The sequence below is a fragment of the Rhinatrema bivittatum genome, chromosome 2 (assembly GCF_901001135.1).
Source record: "Rhinatrema bivittatum chromosome 2, aRhiBiv1.1, whole genome shotgun sequence".
In the NCBI taxonomy this organism is placed as follows: Eukaryota; Metazoa; Chordata; class Amphibia; order Gymnophiona; family Rhinatrematidae; genus Rhinatrema; species Rhinatrema bivittatum.
The window spans coordinates 531,976,694-531,990,991 of NC_042616.1; the positions used below are offsets into that span (position 1 = coordinate 531,976,694).

Here is a 14,298-nt window from a genome sequence, read left to right on the forward strand (position 1 = left end):
AGTGCTTACGTTGCCTTTTTTTTTTCTTTTCATGGAGGACTTAGTCAAAACTTCCGAAAGTAAAGTCACTTGCATCACAATCTTAAAAAAGAGCATTTGTGTTGAACTAGGATGAGGCCACGAAAAGCAAATAAAACTGAATCCACACTGTACAAGCTGGAAGATGATGTTACCAGTGTACAATAAATTCATGAGGCAAGTACACTCAGACTGAGATGGCCATTATTTCAGGCAATAAAATGAGAATTACGGGTATTTTTTTTTTAATTCTTAAGCTAATATCCTGGTACAATCAGGACACTGTCACTGGGTACAAATGCCAGAACATAAAATATGTGTGAATGAACAATACTACTTGAATCAAATGAGTCCTTTGCATTTTATTTAATAAACTTTCTCAGAACTCAAAATTCTAGATCCTTCCCTCATCTACCCAAAAAATATATACTGCAAGCCACCATCTGACATTTCATGAAATGGTTCATATACAATAAGGACTTGGATTTTTTATTTTTAGAGAACAGAAAGAATTTAGCAATTTCACTACATCAGAAAAATGCTTTCTAAGCAAGGATATGGCTTCCAGATAAATATATACTGAAAATTAAAATCATTCTGCAAAACAGATTTCCCCAAAACATGCAAACTCTGTCACTCCATCTTTTCAAAAGATATTTTAATGAAAGCACAGCTTAATTATAGAAAGAGAAAGCAGCTGTGTTTGATAGATACAGACAATTTCATTATTTACCCTCAAAACCACTAAGAATTTGCAAGCAGGGGATGAAAAGCTGATATTAACAATGCAGCAATTTTCTGCAGTGCATTAAAAAAAATGGTAAAGCTTGCAACCTTTTCCTTGGCTATTTTCAGTTTTTGCTGTGACTCATTACAAAATAACACACTAACAGAATTTTTTTTCTTGCTAATGAAAATAAATTCTAACCTTTTACATGTATGAACCCGATACAGCTTGTTTTGGGTTTTTTTTTCCCAAAAAAAACTCTAAAGGTTAAATCATTGCATTTAAACTCTGCCATAGCTGCAACCATAAACACTGCCCAGTTGTAGTACAAGGCATTTGAACTTGTTAAAACAAATAGGGGGGGAAAAAAACCCAGTCCTGTCAATTACTGTACAAGCTTTGCAGCCATTTACTGTACTTTAGAGACATTGCCTCCACCCTCTCGGATTTAAAATTGGCAGCGAGTAAATGCAGGAAGACGTGCAACACTTCAGCAAGGGCCAAAGTTAAAATTTTAGTGCTGAAGGGCAGGATCGAAGGATGAATGCAGGACAGCATTCCCCCCCCCCCCACCCCCCACCTTAGACAGTTCACCCCTGGAGATGGGAATGCTGAAGAGGGGGTGCTGGGCCAGAATGCCACAGTGCTGCTTTTTTGAAGTTGCACTGGTGCACGTCCAAGTATGTGGGATCAAGCTTCTCTTCGGCCTGGGTATTTTATTTGATGCCTTCAAAATCTGGCAGGAAATTTAAGAGGAAGGCAGGTGGGGTGCAAGAGAAACCACACAGAAAAAATAGTCGCCTAAGAAAAAAGGAAACAGTGAATTGAATCTGGTCATAAGGACCAACTCCCTCCAAATTCTTTGTCCACGAGTTTAAAAGTGTATTTTGGAAGTGATTTTGTTGCTGTAAGGTCACGAGGATCCACCCACGTTTTCTTTGAAGCATGCACGACAGTCAAGGATGGATTTTAAGATTTTGGCAACCCAAGGGCAGAGTGCCATGATGGGGGCCTTTCTGAAGCTGTGCTGGCACATGGCCCTACAGCAAGCAGAAGCAGGCTTCTCTTTGGCCTGGATTATTTGGCACCCTAGGCAGTTGTCTGTGTTGCCTAGGCCTAAAGCCAGATCTGGTGACAGTGCATGAGAGCGATGCCAGGTGGTGGTGGTGGTGCTCTGAGTCTAGAAAGTACTGCACTTGTACTCAAAATGCTATCCAACTGCCCAGCACAGCACTGCCCAGCAACTCTACCCAGTAAGGCACTGCACAATATGTACTTCAAAGAGCTGAAGGCTGCCACTGGCACCGGGTTCCAGCTGCACGATGTGCTGTGCTTCACGGGCCAGTTGAAATGAGGAAATGTGCAACGTCACTGCTGCAAAGCTGTGCCAAGGCTTCCTGTGGGCTAGGAGAGTTTGGTGATCACACTTTAGAAGAGCACTTCGTAGCAGGGTCATTCTTTTGTCTGTCCCGCCAGCGAGGGAAAAGCCCGAGAAGGTGAAACGCTGACAAAGGCGTGCTCCGACAACACGTGGCAAAACAACGGAGGAGGCTTGTTTGTCAGTGCTCCAGTGAACAAATCCTGCCAGTGTTTTCCACACTGGTCAGAACTGGGATGCTTTCCTTGCTGAAGCTGAAGCCATTTGCGCAGCGGGGCCAAAGTGGCACCAAGCTATTAGGTCAACGAGCCCCAGTGCATTTTTACTACTCTGGCCTCGAGTTGAATGTGCAAGTTTGTTTATTAACTAGGACTACCCATCAGGAAAGTGCCGTGTGCCAGACTGCTCTCAGGTAGTGGAGGAGAACAGAACTCTGTAGCCACTGGCCCCGGTCCACTAATTCAGATACTGCTCTCTTCTCTCAAACTGTTCCTGATTCGCTAGCACTAGACTTTTTGAAACATATGAGTTTCTTTCAAAGGTATGGACATTTTTCTACCAAGGCACGGGTTATACAGGGAGTACAGGATATTTTTCAACCAGGGGAGGGCTTACATAAGAAGTGGAGCAGTTGTCTAGTGGTTAGAGCCACTGAGGACCAGGGAATCCAGCGTTCAGCCATCACAAACATTCCTTTTAACCTTGGGCAAATCATTTTGCCCTCTGTTGCCTCAGGTACAAATTTAGGGCCTGAGTCATCAAGATATTTTCCCATAGACACAGAATGGGAGAAAAGCCTTAGTAAGCCAGGCGGTTAGAAGGTCATTTATTAAAGGCTTTGTCCCATTTTGCCTATGGGAAAAAATGCTTAGTAAATGACCCCCTTAAATATAAGCCCTGTGGGGACAGGGAAATACCTACAGGACCTGAATGCAACTCACCTTGAGCTGTCAATGAACATACCTGGAAACTTCTGAGTTCTGCTCACCCTGAGATTTCCCAAGATTGGCGGGGCTGGTGGGGGGAGGAGAACAGGTACAGCAACACAACAAACTGTCTCTCTTCCCTCCCCCAACAAACAACAATAGGCATTCTTTACTATGGGCCCCTGCAGTCCTCGTGCACAGGGCCGGTGCAAGGGTCTGTAGCGCCCTAGGCAGACCAATGTAACACCCCCCCCCCCCCCCCCCGGCTAACCCACCCTGAGTTGAAAGTGCCCCTCTTACAGTGGCAGATATATATATGGAGTATTGTTCTCCCTCTAACAGTGCTCTGTTTTGTGCTCTCTCCCTCCTCTCCCCCCCCCCCCATGTCACATTCTGCCACCTCCTTCTGATTCATGGGCTGCAACTGCTCTCACATACCTCATGTACACAGACAGTGCCTGCCTGGTCCCTTGCAGCCTCTTCTTTACCTCAGGTGTCTGTGCTGTTCCTGAAATCATTATGCATGCTCAGAGGTTAACCAAGAGCAGCGGGAGGAAATAGCGTGGCAAAGTAAGAAATAGCAGCACTGCGCCACCCAGAGATTTTATGGTCCTGCCCGGAAACCCGGTAATTTGTCTAAATTTCCAACGTCTTCCGAATCTCCGGGCTAAACCCAAGAGTTCCCAGGTATGCCAATGAAAAAAGTGTGAGCTAAATAAAACTATCTAATTATAGCTGTATCTATCAATATGCTTCCAGTTACATTATTTAAACTGTGTTCTTAATTTTTTAGTTCAGATTCTACATACTTCCACAGCAAGCTGTGAAGTTAGGGATTGCATTCAGAGATCACTTTAAAAAGCCTGAACAGGACCAGGCCAAGGAAGCTTCTGCATTTGATGCGCTCCTTGATATTTGCAAGGAAATGACACTCAGCATTAGCCAGCGGTTTTGACAGCTAGTGCCTTGAGCCTATGTTTTTCAACATGGACAGTAAACTGGGAGTTGGACTTTTAGCGCTGCCTTTTTATATGCAAAGTCCTCCCTCGTGTCTGCCTTAGCCCCTTCCCTTGCAGCAGCCCGGGGAGGACTGAGGGGTGGGCTGGATGGGAGCAGCGAGGGAATATTAGCAGAACTCGGAGACCAGGGGCCCCAGTGGCCCTCCTTGACTCGGTGCAGAGTCTTCTGCCCCTGCCAATGCCCAAGGCCCTTCCCACCCACCTGCTTCTTTTTGCCAAGCGAATGCCTCACCCAGCCCAAGGAAAAGTAAAGGCCGGGATTCGAGGAGTTCAGAACCCAGGTTTGGAGGAATGTTTAATTTGCTTGCTTTGAACAGTAACTGTAACTGCAAATATGAGGCCAGCAAAAAAAAAAAAAGAAAGAAAGAAAATGAAACAAACCCCTGCCGCTGTCAGCCCAGTGGAAGGAAGGCTAGCCTGTCTTAATTGAGCAAGCAACTTCTGAAAGCCTTGGAGTTCCAGCTGCAGCATGCTTTTACTTCAGCTTTACTGAATCTCAAAACCCCCCACCTACATTAGCAAGTTTTCTTAAGTTGTTAGAAGACATTTGTTTCCTTGCAAATTAATTCTTTTTAACTCTTTATGATAGCGCTGAATCCCATAAAGGAAGATGAATTATCACATACTGAGCCCAAGCTGTGAAACAGGAGGAGACAAATAGACTCCCCCACTGTGTTCAGCAATGTAGAAGAAATTCCAGACTCAATGGGGGGGGGAATCCCGGTTTGTCCTTTTTTTTTTTTTTCTTTTCCCTTCCCTCCCTCCCCCAACCCCTGTCACCCACCTAAACATAAAAACACCCCTGCTGTCAGGCCAGGTCTGGGCAGTGGAGGGCACTCTTGCTATGCAGAAGGAACCCGCGGGCCCGGCCGCGTGGCGGTTTGAGCCGCTTCTCCCGCGGCTTCAAAGCCCCGGAGCGCGTGCAGGCACCTGCGGGCAACGCCGAGGGCCCTGCCCGACCACGAGATCACCGCGTCTCCCATTCTCATTCTAGTGCGGAGGGCATGTCAAGGCCAGGCTCTGGCACCCACCCCCCCCCCCTTCACGCCCATGTTCAAGAGGGAGGAGGAGGCGGGATTCGCGCGCGCGGTGACGGGGGGGGGGGGGGGGGCCAAGCCGGCGGAAAATGGCGGCGCAGCCAAGCCGGGCCCACCTTTCTTTCAGTGGGGAGCTTTCGCGTCACGGGCATTTCAAAGCAAGCAGGGCTTTCAAGGGAGCGCCGGGTTTCAATTTACCCACGAAAAGGGAAGGCCGCCTTGCCTGTGGCTCTTTGAGGCCTGGGGCAGGAGTCGCAGGCTTTCCTCTCAGCACGGAGGAAGGCGGGAAGCTCACTGAAGCAGGCCCTGGGCTTGCTGCTGCTGCTGCTGCTGCTGCATGAGCCACAAAAATAGGAAGTGAAAACGACTCACTGACTTTGTACTACACCTGACCTGACACTATAATACTGCACCTCAACACACCAGATACGGAAGTAACCTGAACTTCAGAGTTTTACTTGCCCTGCGACTACGTTTATGCCAATATTTGCCAATGCTGCACGTTCTTTTATCCCTACTTGGCTTTTGACACTCAGCATAGTTTCTATAATTGGCATCTTTCTGGATACCAAGATAGGTCACTCTCAGTGGTGCTTTTCAGGTCGCCAGCCCCGGACCTTTTGGAACTTGTTTCCTTTTCCCCTATTGAGAAAATTGGAAGGTAGAGGCTGCCAGTGGACTGGACACGGTACCTTTTTATTTATTTTCTAGAAAATGACCACTGGTCGCCCTACTACGACAAGAATCCCTGATAAGTACGTTGAATGCACAAAGACAATTCGAAATGGCTGAAAACGAAATACTACCACCCGTGTCAATCTCAATTTTTTTTTTCTCCTGGCAGTATAACTAATGATAGCTAAATCCACCAATACATGAACAACTACTATAGATAGAAGAACAATGATTGTAAAGCAAGGAGTGGAAAAAATGTTGCCTAGCAAAAACAAAACTAAAAGGCCCTTAAACTAAGCAGATATACTGTGTCTAATATAATTTGCCTAGGGGGCACCTGACTACCCTCAGTAATAGTTTTCGGTGTGCTGGACAGCTACCAGACAAGCCTACTTTTTCAAATCCTGCCCTTTTTTTACTAAGTACACACAGACACTACAAAACGGAATTATCAAAAGTCATATTGTCAGAAGGTCGCCCCTGAAAACTGAAGCACCAGTAAGATTGGTCGGATACAAAATAAAACTGTATCTTGGCATCGGTAGGATTAATTAAGCAGTTCAAGTTTCAGTTTGTCAAAAGAAAACCTTTGGGTTCTGGGTTTTGTTTTTTTTTTTGCCTCCTTTGACTAAACACTTGTGCTCATCTAGAAGGGCATTTGATAAGCAGTTGGGCATGTACCAGACTCACGGAGCTCTCTACTTAACACTGGGATTCAGTGTTAACACTTAACAGAACAGTGGTAAGCCGTGCTGCCAAGGTCAACTGCACAGATGTACTAATTGTATTATGAGCTTGACATCTAGTGGCCACCCCTGGCAGGGCAAAACAGGCAAAGGTTAAATCAGCAAGCCTTGTCAAAGCACTTCTAACAACCCACCCTCAGGGAGAGTCCATCGGAAGCTGGCTGGCACTTCAGGCAATTTCCACCTTTTCATTCAACTCAAATGAAAAAGAGGCTCTCTAGGACTCTGCAAAACAAAAACACATAAATACAAAAATCCCAGAGAAAATAGCTTTAAACACCCAGGGTCCATGTAGCAAAGATTCCTTCTTATTCTGATCCAAGGGGGAGGGAACGACCTTTGACAATCCATAGCCTTAAATGTGTAACATGCCTGTGCTTTGAGAGGTAGAAGCAAAATTATTTTTGCCAAAAGATATCTAAAGATATATACAGATTAACACCTTTTGCCCTCGGAAACATTCTTTGATACTTCAAAAATCACTGCAAAAAAACCCACAAAAAAAAAAACAACAAACCCCACAACTACCTGCAAATACATATAAATACAGACACACATCACTTCATACGTAGCTGGATCACTTGGGCTGTACTGGACTACTCAGGTGAATGCATTTTTTCAGATGGTATATTGTTGGCATGCTCTTAAACCAGTGCCCTGGTCTTTAAGTAGAGATCTTATCCATTCATCCACAAAATACTTAGCTTTCATCATGCACAGGCTTTAATCGTTTCCTACACGATATAATTTATTTCTCTATTTTCCCAGCTAAAATAGAAACAAAAACATCTAGAATAGTAGCATCTTTAAAAATAAACAAAAATATAATGCGCCAAAACATCAATTGGTACAACTAAACTAAAAAATACTTCCTGTGCAAATAGCTACATACGCATTAAACCGTCTACTAAAAATGGGGCTAGGGACCTTTTTTTCAGTTTTCATTTTATTTTTACAAGAAATGTATCAGTGCTTATTAAAACAAATAAAAATTGGAGAAAATCACCGGAAACAAATAACTCTTTTAATCCCATTGGTTTTCTCCCAGTTCTTGTTCCTTATAAAAAAAACACTGATAAATTCCTTAGAAAAATAAAAAATGTAGTCTATTTTCCATTGAATGTGCCAGAAGCCAGCAATACCAAACGAGTTTTTACATCTGAAAAAGTAAGCAACTCAGTCCTGACTAATGGATAGTTCATAGATATCCTAGTCGGAGTCTGGCAACCAATCAAACTATCATATAGGAAACCCCCAAAATGTATCCCAGTGCAAGGCTATTATTCAAAAGGATCACTGAAGCATATCTTGTACCTCTTGTGTTTTCGACTTTTTAGGGAGGGGAAGAAAATACCAGAAAACGAAAGTCACCAAATCACTTACTTTTTTCATATTGGTTTTTTTTTTTTTTTTAATTAATGCTAACCCCGTCTTCTCTTCTGCTGTTACACTTTCAAATTCCTGCTGTCGCTCCATGTAAAGAAAGAAGTCACACTTTGCACGTTCAATGGCTTCCCAGAAGTAAAGAAAATACCCTTATGGCCTCCTTAAGATCAATGTTAAGACATCACCCAGATTAGCAGCACCAGATGAAATCTGACCCACTTTTGCCAGCTCTCTTCATCATCTTGTACATAGGAAATAACTTACTAAGTAATTCCTGCTGTTAATCCGTAACTTTCCTTCTTTTTTAGCAACAGAATAAAAAAAAATAGTGGCTGCAGATTTATTCAACAGGAACGTTTTTTTTCAGTAAGGTTCTGTGTTTACAAGACTATCAAACTATCTTATCTTCCTTCAGCAAAACTTAATCAGTAATTCGTATGCTGGTCATTAAAATTTTTTTTTTTTTTGCCTTATAAAGTAAGTAAGCGATCTTGGGGGCAGTTGCTTGTAACGGTGTGTTGGCAAATTCATTTGCCTTTCCTGTATACTGATTGCTTAATGTCACCTCTTAAAGGAACCTGGGGAATTAATCCACTGCTGTTTACTAAAGATATTAACTAAAATCTCAGTAGTTTCCCTTATGGGTCACAGATATTTCAGTGCACGTATATTTTTGCCAGTACAAAAAGAAAAATGTGAATTGGTGCCTGGTATCTGTATTATCCTGAAAGGTCCACTGTGGTATTCTACAGATGCACACATTCACATTAATTCCAGCTGAACTGCATTAAAAAGCTGTCTGAATTAGGAATACATTAATAGCCTCTGCAAAAGAAAAACTTTGCTTACTTTCTATTTACTGCAATCTTTCGACAAATTGATGGGTTGCAAAATCATTTAGAGCAGACAAATTGTCTAGTTCTGTAAAGATAAAGTCTCCCCTCAAACTAATAATGGTGAATTTTTACTTTTACTGAACTGCAGCAGAACATCTGTACCAGCAGACAGGAGAGTCCTAGGTAGCACTTCTAGGCTACAGCGTCGGAAATGTTCTAAATACTTACTGAGCCTTTAAGTAATTATTACAAAATTACTACGGTGGAAACCTGCTGGAAGCTTTTCTGCATAGGACATAGCGTGCATTTAACTAAGCTAAAAACTGTGTCAGGTCTACTGGTAACGGCCTGGTAAAATATAATTTGTGAACAATGGCTTCTTCTCTTGATTTAGATAAACAATACTTTTGAAGATTTAATCCAAAGTGCTTTTTGAGGTTAAAGTTATTCAAAACAAACTGGGCACTTGCTACAATTATTTTGCTTTACTTTTATCTTTGTTACATTATTTAAACCATTTAAAAATGATTATACAGTGTAAAACTGTGGTATTCTAAAAAGAAAACCCTAAAACTGTACATCACCATCTTGTGACACTATCTTTAAGTGAACTTTTTACTCAGGAAAAAAAAAAAATCCTCCAAGTGTAAATGATTAGACCTGCATTTTTGTTTTAATTTTCCCCAGACTGAATTATAATAACTGCGGTTCATCACTGAACAAATGAAAATACCCGCGTTAAATGACAAACTACAGCATAATGTTGTCAGTTGTCTGTAGCTGCTCTTTTTGTAAGCTATTAGGCTGAAACTAGGAATCCAGCAGCCTTCCGTGGTATCACAGTCCAAAGAGACTTCACAAAAATCAGCTACAACATTTTCTAAATCTCCTTTAGGGCATCCACCTCGAGAACCTTTTCAGACCTCTACAGCTGTGACGTGCAACAAAAGGTCATGTCACTGAATGTGCTGGTACCTTCCACCCAATTTTTTTTTTCTTAAGCTTTTGCTACTGTTCAAGAACATTTCTTTGCTTTTGAATTGACACTAGTGGCTAAGGACCATCCCTTTTCCAAACTGTTCCCTACAACCTCCATTCTTTATCATCAAGCATATTAACCATGCAAATCCTTCCTGTCCTCAGAATTGGTTTGACAGAATTTATATCACATTCAAATGATTAAAAAGAAAGGAGATAGAGGAAACAGAAATTATTACAGTACCTTAGTATATTCCTTTTATGATAAACTACTCTTAATATATCGGCTTCTTTTGTTTTGGGCCGTGAAGCTTTGGGGTTTTTTGTTTGTTTGATTTTAGAGGGTTTCTGGCCTGGTGCAAAACAGTTTAAGGAGCTCAGGGCAACACAGCTTAGAGGAGTAATTAAAAAGACTGACACGAAAAAAAGTTTGATTTCTTAACCGATATTTGTGTGTTTACACATGCGTCTTTAAAATAAACCAGAAGCAAATCAGCGTGCACACGATTAGAAATTCTGCTAATTCACATTTTTTTAAAAGTTTTCCCGTTGTCTGCCACTTATCCTTGATGTGTGCTTTTCTTTTTTCTTTTTTACTCCTCTTCCTTCATCTAGTTCACATTTCTGGTATGAACGTGAAAAACAAACAGCTCAGCTTCACTTTGTTAATTGTTAACTGGTTAAAGGGATTTAACTCTTATGAACTGAAATATGTTTTATTAAATGCAGATCAAGTTCGGAGAGCAGCTTTCCACAGCTCAGAAGTATTTACACTGTTGCATTTTAGGGGCTGCTGTGAAAGCCGATTTTGAGGCTATTCATGGAGCACAATAATAACGCTTTTAAAATTCCTCACTGGGATGCGATGTAGCCCCTTTCTTTCTCATTCGGCAGAAATAAATCCATTCATTTGATCATGTAGTCATTGAGGGCGATACAAAACAACCCAAGTGTGAGAAATTCTATGTGATGAAGTAAACAAAATATAATTTCCATGACAAAAACCCTCCTTTGCCCCTTAATCTACCCACCATATGCAAGCGTTTCTCTTTTAGCATATCTCCACTCCTAATCTCGGGTGACATGGCTACGTAGATAAAATATATTCATACAAAGAATTAAAAACATAAAGCAACCCACACTGTTCTGAACAATTTTCTCCAGTCTAACTCCAAGCCAGTTTTCGAAGGAAGTGATCTTACGTGTTAAATAGCACAACTAAAGAAGCTAACCGCTGTTTGCAAGTTTCAAACGCGTCTCATTTTATAATTTTTTTTCCCCACGAACAGTTATTTTGTCACAACTCGAGTAATTATGAAAAGTAATCGAATCGCTTTGTTGCAAACTGATTTCTTATTAAAACTAAAAAAAATGCTACCCTTTAGGATCACAGAGTCGTAATGATACGAATAACGACCAAATAACTGTTCTTTTTTTTTTTTATTTTGTTCTCCAGTTTATGCTATTATGGAGTATTCCCCTTCCGTGCCTCAGTACAACCAGTCGCCACCCTTGCCCAGGGAAGCTTGAGACTGGTGGCTAGGAAGCCGATGGCTAGAAGTTTCTGTAAAATCCAACAGTACAGAGGTTTTAACATACACTGTGGTGGTGGTGGGGGGGGGGGGGGGTGAAGGTTTATCGTGATCCTAAACTTGAAGCAGGGAACATAGAATCAAATTACGCACAATGCTTCGCTTCGGCTCCAACTTTACAAGTTCGATTCGATTTATTCGGATCCACTCCGGGAAGCGATGGAACACGCTCCCTCGGCAAAGTAAGAGCACGGAAACAGGCAATCTATCGTGCTCTTTTTCTTGGATAAGGAAAAAACTAGGAGGAGACAGCTTTGCAAAGATAAAACAAAAAACAAAAAACTTACTAGTAGCAATGCCGAAGTGAGGAGGAGAAGTGAAAGAAGCGTGTGCGCGCTGCCCCCACATGCTGGGAAACCCTGAGGTGATGACAGGAAGGCTGAGCGCCAAGCACTAGTGCTGCTCACCCACTATTATAGCCCCGATCAGCCATACAAAGTATGATTTTAAATAGCCCCCCCCCCAAAAAAAAAGACGAAAGACACTTGCAACGCCAGCCACTGCACCTGCCTGAACTCTTTCCATCTGCTAGAACAGTGCGGATGAAAAACCAAGCAAGCCGGAGGGAAATGCATGCTCGCAGCTGAAAAGCGCCCAACCTGGGGGTGAAAGGCAGGGCACCGAGCTGGAGGAAGGGGCAGCAGTGAGGGGGGGGGGTGGGAGAGAGGAACAAAGATGGAGGCAGGAGCAAGGGGGGTGGGGTGGGGGGAGAAGCCCCTCTCTCTGCCCCGCAGCAGGGTAAGACTAACCAGAGCCAACATCAACGCTTCTCTCGAACCCCCTCCCCCCTCCCTCTCTCCAAACATGCCCCTTACCACCCCCCAAGAACAACAACAACAACAACATCAAAAAAAAAGTGCCATCCCACTCCGGCTCCACCGTTTTAGTCACCTTTGCTTGAACTTGGGACCGGATCCCTGGCTAAATAGACTGTAGCAGACATTGGGGCTGGGTCGTGGCTCAGCTGCGCTTGCAGATCTCTCTCTCTCTCTCCCCTGTGTTTATGTTTATGGAAGGTGCAAACTATTTCCGGAGGCTTCACTCCTCCATCTCTGCGTCCACGAGCTGCTGGCAGCACACAGACCGATTCCGATTCAGACAAACGGCCAGGGACGTGCTTGCAGGCCAGCGAAGCTCCCGCTTGCAACTTTTTTTTTTTTTTTTTTGTGCTGTTGCTGCTACTGCTGTCTCTTCCTCTTGTTCCCCTCTGGCTCTGAACAAGTGCATGGAAAAACCTCTGAAACTGGAAAGGGGGATGTTCTACCTACCTCTGTCACACTCTACCTCCCCAACCCTCTTTACTTCCAAGGGCAGGGGAAAAGTTAAAAAAAAAACCAAAAAAAAAAAAAAAAACCAAACCAAAACAAACAAAAAAAAAAAGCAACAACCCAGAAAGCAAAAGCAGGTTCCTGATCCTCCTCCTAGCCAAAGTCCAGATCTGATCCCTATAAACGATCGCCGAGGACGCTTAGGCTCGATCTGAGCGGAAGAGTGCAAGTGCTGGCAAAACTTCCAACCTACTTGGAAGCAATTTTGCTAAACTTTCTAGGAGGAGGAGGATATTTTCCGTAGCTGGAGCAAAACAAAAGAAAATAAATTGCCCAGCGGCAACAAACTCAGTCCCACCATGCACCCAACAGCCCGGCCAGACGGACACAAACTAGGAAGAAACACAAGGCACCCGAGCATCAACAACTGGGGGGGGGGGGGGGGGGGGGAGGGGGGGACACCCCCCCCCCCCAACCCAAGCACCTCCAAACTCTGTCCTTACCGTTGTCAGAAAGCAGCTCGGCCAGCTCCTCGTCCGATTTGAGATGCTGGGGTTTGGCTTGCTTTCGGCGAGACATGCTGCTGGGAACTGCGAGCCGTTCCTGCTTTTTTGCAGATACATCAGCAGCAAATAAAAAAAAAAAAAAAAAATTGTTCACAAATAGTCGAGTTGCAAAATTACGGAAATTAGCTGGTGTCGGCGGCGCGCGGATTGCGCATGTCGGTATATAATTATGATTGTGAATAATGCATTGCGATTAATGGAGAGGAGGGGAGGGGGGGGGGGAGGTGGGACGGAGGGGAGGGGAGGGGGTGAGAGGGGATTGGCTCGGGGCCAGCGGACACAGGCTGGCTATGGAAATAAGGGACGGGCTGGAGCAATTAGCCGCTTCACTCCGCCAAATTATCTGTCTCCCCTCCGAGCCGCCGCCGCCGCTGCAAAGCAGCCCCGCTTTTTGTACACTCGGCTTCTCTTAACAGATGGCAGCTTCACTTTTTGGGAAAGGTCATGTTTTTGTTTCCTGCGTGCTCCTGTCTCCCCTTTCTGACCTCTTATCTCTCCTGCTTCGGGGTTGGGTTTGTCTCGCTCTCCTTTTTATTTCCTCCTTTGCTTCTTGCTCCTTTTAGTTAGTTTTTTTTTTGTTTTTTTTTTTTATCTTCTTTCCTGGTTTTCAGGTTATTATTTTTTTCCGATCTGGGGGTTTGTTTTTTTTTTTAATTTTTTTTTTCTTTTCTTTCCCACCCCTCCACTCTTCCTTTTAATGTTTAAAAAAAAAAAAAGGAAGAAGAAGAAAAAAAAACAAAAACTTTTTGCGTCTGTTCCGTCTGCAAGTTGTCCTCTCCCTTGGTCTTCTTGATAACTTCCTCCAGCTCTTCTCTCCTCCGGCTGACTTTAGTTCGTTTTTCTTTTCCTCTCTTTAGAACATAAGTGGCGACCTTGTGCAGTTTTGTGCCTTCAACCTTTCTCTCTTTCCTCCCCTGTCTCTTCTTTGTCTTGCAGCTCCTCTCTTAGCAGAGACTCCTGGCTGGTGGTGGTCACTTCCTGTTGTCCATTGGTAGGAAGAGGGGGTTTTTGCAGGTTGTAATTACTTTTTGTGACACTATCCAGGGTTACCCCCTCCCCCTCCTCTCTGTGCTCTGCTGCTTATTGATAATAGCTTTGCATGTGACGAATAAGTCCTGATCTCTCAGCTCTGTGAATCGATCCAGC

General features: G+C 43.5%; 1 protein-coding gene across 3 annotated transcripts in view; it reads right to left on the reverse strand.

Annotated features, from left to right (window-relative positions):
* The window catches only part of SALL3 (spalt like transcription factor 3), a 38,360-nt gene extending 24,579 nt beyond the window's left edge, over positions 1-13,781 (reverse strand). For 2 of the 3 annotated variants that reach the window (XM_029590837.1, XM_029590839.1), the window contains exon 1: positions 13,090-13,781. In XM_029590837.1, the coding sequence (XP_029446697.1) occupies positions 13,090-13,165 (76 nt within the window). In that variant the 5' untranslated portion in view covers positions 13,166-13,781. Of the gene's footprint in view, positions 1-12,209; positions 12,464-13,089 lie in introns of those variants that run through there. The other variant, XM_029590838.1, reaches the window with a different exon arrangement.
* Positions 13,782-14,298: the final 517 nt, after the last annotated feature.